This window comes from Gossypium hirsutum, chromosome D02 (assembly GCF_007990345.1).
Source record: "Gossypium hirsutum isolate 1008001.06 chromosome D02, Gossypium_hirsutum_v2.1, whole genome shotgun sequence".
Classification (NCBI taxonomy): domain Eukaryota; kingdom Viridiplantae; phylum Streptophyta; class Magnoliopsida; order Malvales; family Malvaceae; genus Gossypium; species Gossypium hirsutum.
The window spans coordinates 2,567,145-2,573,749 of NC_053438.1; the positions used below are offsets into that span (position 1 = coordinate 2,567,145).

The window sequence follows — 6,605 nt, forward strand, 5'->3', positions numbered from 1 at the left end:
AACAATCGATGTTCGATCTAATTAATCCAACAGATCAATTCAACCATGTTCTAATAACACTAATCATATCATTAAATCTTAACGGGATCCAAGTTCAAACACCAACAATTATATTATTCCCATGTAAAATAGTCTTATTTTCCCAATCAATTTTTGGGTGCTGCCCATTGTTTTAAAGCAATAAAACCCAGTTAATAATCATTGTTTCAAACCAATTTGCCTGTCATTCATTTTTATGTCACAAAGGGATTAATCCAATTACCAAAAAAGAAATTTTCTTTATGAATTATCCATCGATTAATAATCATAATTTTGAGACATCAAAAGATAATTGATAGGCAATCAAAGAAGATCCACATTCTTTTACATAATAATAAGTATATACAGAACTATAGAAATACAAGTGAAAACCAATTCCATAACAATCATTCAATCATAACTGACATGCACAAGTTTTCTTTTTCTTTGCTTCATTTTTCCTCTCATTCAAATTGGATGCTTGGTTCAATCACAGGATGACTTCAAAGCCATGTGTGTACTCGAATGCATGAAAATACCCATATCTAACACTCACACCAGGAGTAACGTTGCTTCATAGCTAACTATGAAAAGCAAAAATCACAAAGAAATCACACTAACTGCCATTGCAATAGTTTCCCCTGACTTTGAAGCTATTTATTCGATGAATCGGCTATTGGAATGACTTGTTCTTCTAAATAACTGGCGAATCTCACTCTTGGTCGCTGCCCACACTACATGAACAAGAACTTAGATTGTAAGGCAAGCATGGATCAAAATGCTTATGGACAGCAAAGTGCAAACTATACTTACTGGCATTCTGCAATGGATGTTTAGATCATAGTTCATTTCGCCGAGACGGGATTTCGCAACTTCTTCAGCTTTGGAGGCCTTTTTACAAGCTTCTTTAACCTGAATTGAGCATGTTGGAAATTTAGCACAAATTTATATACTTATGTCTAGTCTAAACCAAGTATATGGACAAGAGTTCTTTTCATATTCACCACATTGATTAACATGGTAGACTGATCTTTAGCAGCACCAAAAGCAGATTTTTCCAAAATATTCCGTAGGAATGACAACTCTTTAATCAAATCTAAGGCCACTTCTTCAGCATCTAGCATCTGATTTCTCGAGAATTCAAATGATCTCTCTGCGTGAAGCCGAAAAGAAGAGCAGTTCAGACAAGTACAAATACCTCTACAACCAGGAGGATTTCTTTTAAGAATTCCTTTTTTGAGACCAACAATAGGAATTGCTGGAGTAATAGAGGCTTCTCCAAAGCTATCAGCTTCAATTTGATTTACATGGTTTGCACATTTCACAATAGACTTTATGGCATCCCCTTCGGTTTCTAAGGGTAACTGATAAGACACTGGTTTAGCACTGATGATAGATGACACGGATGGTGGCTCAACCACAAGTTCGGGGTTCGTTTCTTCTAGCCTCTGGTTTGCATCCAATGCAGCATTTTTACCAAGTGTTGCCTGTTCCTGTTGCAAACCGATAGCAGTAGCTGCAGTCACTGTGAGCCTAATACGGTCACTATGCTCTACATGAGAACTTTTGCAATTGGAAGCTCCGGTGCCTGCATCTTTGCCAGGAACACCTGATAAAGCAAGCATACAAGTGAAAAGGTTACAAAAAGACTCGCAATCGATTCTTAAAACAATAGAATTACGAGAAAGTGAGAAGCATTGGATGTGCAAGAGACGGCCTAGGAAGTAAAGAACTCACAGGAGTAATCATTTGCTATGTCTATCAAAAATGGAAGCAATCTTTTATAACTGAATGAGCCAGGTATTTTAGATAACTTCGGATGCAACCGTGAATATGGAACCTATTCAACATCACAAGGCCAATATTATTAGCAAATGAGTTACCATAGTTGAAAAAACTTGCAGCTTGATAGCATCTTACCAACTTGTTCTTAGGACTTGTGTCTAAGCTTTTATCACTAGGGGTTTCGTTCATCGACTTTTCAACATCAGTCTTGGATTTAAACATGTCAGAATCCAGTCGAGTCATTGGAAGACATTGTCCATTCAAGTCTTCAATTTGTTCCACAGCTTCACCATCATTTACTTCAATCTCAGACTGCTGTAAATCACCATTAGAACTTGGTGGAACTTCATTATAATCACCAGCTTCACACTTATTTTCAACCATAGACAAAGTCTGGTCCAAAACTTCTAGACTTTGAGCATCACAAGAAGATTCAACATTAATTTTTGCAACATCATCATCATCATCATCTGCCAACATTTCATCACTAGAAACAACACCACCCGAAGAGCAATTCGAATTCGGGTCTTCACATTGCAACTCAAATTTCTTAACCTCTCCATTAAAAAGTGTCATCATAGATTCATCCAATACCATATTCAACTCCTTAACAGAATCACTATTATGACCCTCCAAAAAGCAATCACTCGCCGCAGATTTATCACCCAATGCTTCTTCAACATTTGAACCCACCATGCTCTTCTCTTCAAAATCCTTTTCAGTTTTTTGACAATGACCCATTATTGGGGACCCTGTGAAGAATCATATGCAATAATGTTATAATCCCATAGTTCCTTTTGCAACCAAAGCTTGAAAAGGTAACAAAACCAAAGTAAGGAATTACCAGAAGATTCTTTTTTGATATCCATCAAATAAGGAAGCAATCTTCTATAACTGAACGAGCCTGGCGTTTTGAAAAGCTTCTCTTGAGAACATGGTCTACGAACCTACACGAAACCCCACATACACAACCGCCATTAAAAACAGATTAATTAACTCAAATTATGAACAAGATGAACATAATTTTCAACATATAGCAAAAAAAGTACCAACCAGGACATTACTTTAAACAAAAAATTAAAACCTTACTGTTTTTATTGAACAATTGATGCCGTTTCTGTCTTCATTAAACCCCTTTTCTTTGCATTCATCATGTATCTTCATGTCTTCACTTCCGTTTCTTTCAAACTCTTGCTTAACTCCAAGGATCTCAGCATCTGGTGGGGTAGATTGCCCAAATTCCTCAAAATCCCCATTTTCACAACCTTTTTTCTTTTCAGCCAAACAATCCCCAGCAACCTCACTTTTCCCCAGATTCTCGGCACCATCCAAACAATTAGGAATTACCCCATCAGTAGAAGAAGGGGAGAAGACCCGTCTTAACCGGAGATCTTTGATGGATAAATCGTACCCCACCGACGAATCTTCAGCCAGTGAGCTTTTTTTGGGTTTTTTGAGAAAGGGTTGCGGACGTCGGTGGTTTCCTCCGCCGACGGACTGGGTTCGGGATTTTCCCGACCGGTTGCGATGAATATGGATCTGGGATTTGCTACGAGTTATAGTTCCCATTAAGGGATGAAGAGATGGCCGCTTCCGTTTCTTAGAGATTCCCTTTGAGTACTCCATCGTAAACCCTCAGAGGAACGGTGCTTGTGAGCTAGAATGAAGAGATTAATGGAGTTTCGCGGGAAAAAGAGGGATGATAAAATGTATTTGATTGCAGAGCGGGAAAACGTGTGCTAAGCTTGGCGGGAAATAATATGGATTTGGGCCTTACCATTTATGAACTTGCTTTCAAAAAAAGCCCATTATATTTTTTTCCTCAGTCCGAATTCGAGTTGGATCAAATCCTTAAACAAAAAATAAAATTCCCCCGATATTATTTTAAGATCAAACTTCTTACAACTCGATTAAACCGGTGGTAATAAAAATTACGTGGCATTTTATGGAATAATACAAAATAATTTGATTTGGCTTATTTATTTTTATTTTACAATTGAATACATTTTTGCACATTCAAAAAAAAATTTAATAATATCAATACACCCACATGTTTAAAAAACACTAAGCTACGTTAACTTATTTTAAGAAATTAAGAGAAAAATTAATCCTCAAAATATATATTTCGAAATTTTAAAAACTTAGAGATGATGAAATTATAATTAAAATTTTAACTTTTCTTAAATGTACCTAAATTATTATTTAATAATAAAATATTTTTATTTAAATTACTTATAAAAATATTAATAGAGTACTAAATCGATATATTTGTGTGCTTTATTTCGATAAACCATATTATTAATTTTGGTGCTTATTATTAAATTTCTATTGTAAATTTAAAATGTAATGATTTAGGCATGATAGCAATATGACGTACAAGATTTTTTTAAAAAAAATTAAGATTATTTTTATCTAAATATTATTTGTACTTATATTTATTAAATCTTTTATATTTTGTTTAGATAAATATTTAATTTTTTTTAATTTTAGGATTAGAACACTAAAAATTAATTTTCTGAAATTTAAAGGGGAATGACGGCGCTACTTTTGCTTCGGAATTTCGGGCAAGGAATAAAAAATTCGCTTTTTCTTTTCTTTATTTTCTTTTTAAATTCTTTTTTCATTTTTCTATCATAAGCAACTAAATTATTTTCTAGTTAAAGGTCGATAAAATTTCGGTATTTGAATTGTGAGATCTAAAATTGTACTTAATCATTTTCATTTGGGCATTCAGTCTTTTTTTTTTTTTCAGTTCAAGAGATAGATAGGATGGTCTCATACTATTGTTTTTAGTGTTGTTTTAAGAAGGATTTTTTGTACAGTGTTGGGAACGATACACAATTAGTACAATTAATTCCGCGTGGAATTACTTTACCAAAGAACAAGTTGGCGTGGTTCGATTGGGAGTGTAATTGGGTGATGCCATGAGATTAAGTGATTTGATTTAAATGATCTACGGGGTTAAGATCGTTAATTAGAGTCAGGTTCTTCCAGTTTGCAAGGTTGTCGACGGACTAAATCGTGAATGTGTCTTTCTAGGGTTATTCGTTCGGCAAGGGTACATCATTGGACGATTCCCACGATTAATTTATAATTAAGGAAGAATTGGTGGTTGAGACATCTATGATTACTATAACTGGTTTACCAGTGAGCAAGAAGACATCCATAATCTGAAGAGGAAGGTATTGTTTACAAAGTTGCCAAGAAGAAACAACCTTCGAAATCAAATAAGCCACCATCTTTAATAGCTCTTTGCATTACTTATAATGTGAACCACCATAATTTTAATGGCTTTTTGTACCATCTACAATGTGAACTACTATCGTTGTTAACCCTAACATTTTGTATAATTTACATTTGTACTCTTTCTTTTCCCTTTACCCTTTAATGAAACCAAAAACATAATAGAAGAAAGGGCTCGTGTAAGAAATAGAAGAATAAATAAATTAAATATATGACTAACCAAGGTGAGCTTCAATCATTTTAATTTTATTTATGCTTGCCTTGAGTAAAATAGTAAGCTCTTACACTCAAATCAAATCAAACTTAAGGCAAATAGAATGAGCAAAGATGCCTTATTTGAACTTGATTGAAATCTACCTATCTCGGTTTATAAATATAGGGGTAAGTAAAATTCGATTCGATTTGAAAAATTCGATAAAAAATTTAAATTTCGAATTAAATAGTTAAAGTTATTTGAGTTAATCAAGTTATTCAGATCAACTCGAATAAAAAAATTAAGTTTTTCAGTTTAACTCGAATATGAATTACACAATTCGAGTTATCTGAAAATCTGAATAAATAAAGGCAAAACTACGTCATTTTGATAAATGTTTACCTATTCTAAAGTTAAAAGTCAAAATCATTAAGTTAAAAGGCAAAACTATATAGTTTTGATAAATATTTACTAATTAAGTTAAAAGGCAAAATTATTATATTTGTTTATGTAGTTAATCAATCTTGTACTCTGTCTACTAGTTAAATAATTGATCCATGTAACTATAACATTGAGTATAAATAATAGGATTCATTAACTCAACTCGACTTAACTTAAATTTTTTTTACTTGATTCAATTCGGAAAAAATTCAAATTGAGTTCGGTTGCTAAAATAGAATTCATCAACTCGACTAACTCAAAATTTTTTAACTCAGATTCGACTCGATCGAATACTCACCCTTATATAAATAAACCTAATTAAGTAAAGGTAACCAAAAAAAAACCCTAAATCATCAAGTTTCAATCTATTATAAGTAAAAAAAATTGATTTTTCTATTAAAATTTTTTATCACTAGATAAAATTTGCCCGTCTACCTTATATATTTACAAAAATACAATTTTTTTATAATTTTTAATATAATTTATTATTTTTTATAAGAATTTACTAAAGATGCATAGAGTTCATAAATATTTCATTTATTTTTATTTAAAACTTCACATGTATTAAGTATGTATTAAGTACATACTCTTAAGAAAATTTTAAGTTTATAATTTAATTACTAATTGAGTGTTAGTTTAACTAGTATTGGTATTATTGTCGATTCAAGAGGTTATGATTTTAAGTGTACTAATACGTATTATCATTCTATTTAAGGGTCGAGAGTAGTTTCTATCTAAAAAACAAATATAATAAAAACCTATAATGAAATTAATGATAAATATTGGTGCACAAGTAAACTAAGCCAAACCAAGGAAACCAAGAAGAACAACCTGCTAAAATTTAGCTAGGTGCTAACAAAACCAGCGCCAAGCATTCAAACAGATTAAAACCAGCTTTGAACTTTCGCTTAATCTCCCAAAAAAA

The 6,605-nt window shown here is 32.5% G+C and overlaps 1 protein-coding gene across 2 annotated transcripts; it reads right to left on the minus strand.

Annotated features, from left to right (window-relative positions):
- Positions 1-337: 337 nt before the first annotated feature.
- Positions 338-3,529, minus strand: LOC107934479 (uncharacterized). 2 transcript variants are annotated; one of them, XM_016866920.2, is made up of 7 exons: positions 2,893-3,529; positions 2,648-2,750; positions 1,939-2,555; positions 1,756-1,858; positions 1,023-1,627; positions 832-930; positions 338-752 (listed from the first exon to the last, which is right to left on the minus strand). In XM_016866920.2, exons 1-7 carry the CDS (start codon positions 3,427-3,429, stop codon positions 672-674), a joined length of 2,145 nt encoding a protein of 714 aa, XP_016722409.1. In that variant the 5' UTR covers positions 3,430-3,529; the 3' UTR covers positions 338-671. The 2 variants fall into 2 exon arrangements, with proteins under 2 accessions (XP_016722409.1, XP_040943953.1); XM_041088019.1 differs by having other exon boundaries at positions 1,026-1,627; positions 2,893-3,485.
- Positions 3,530-6,605: the final 3,076 nt, after the last annotated feature.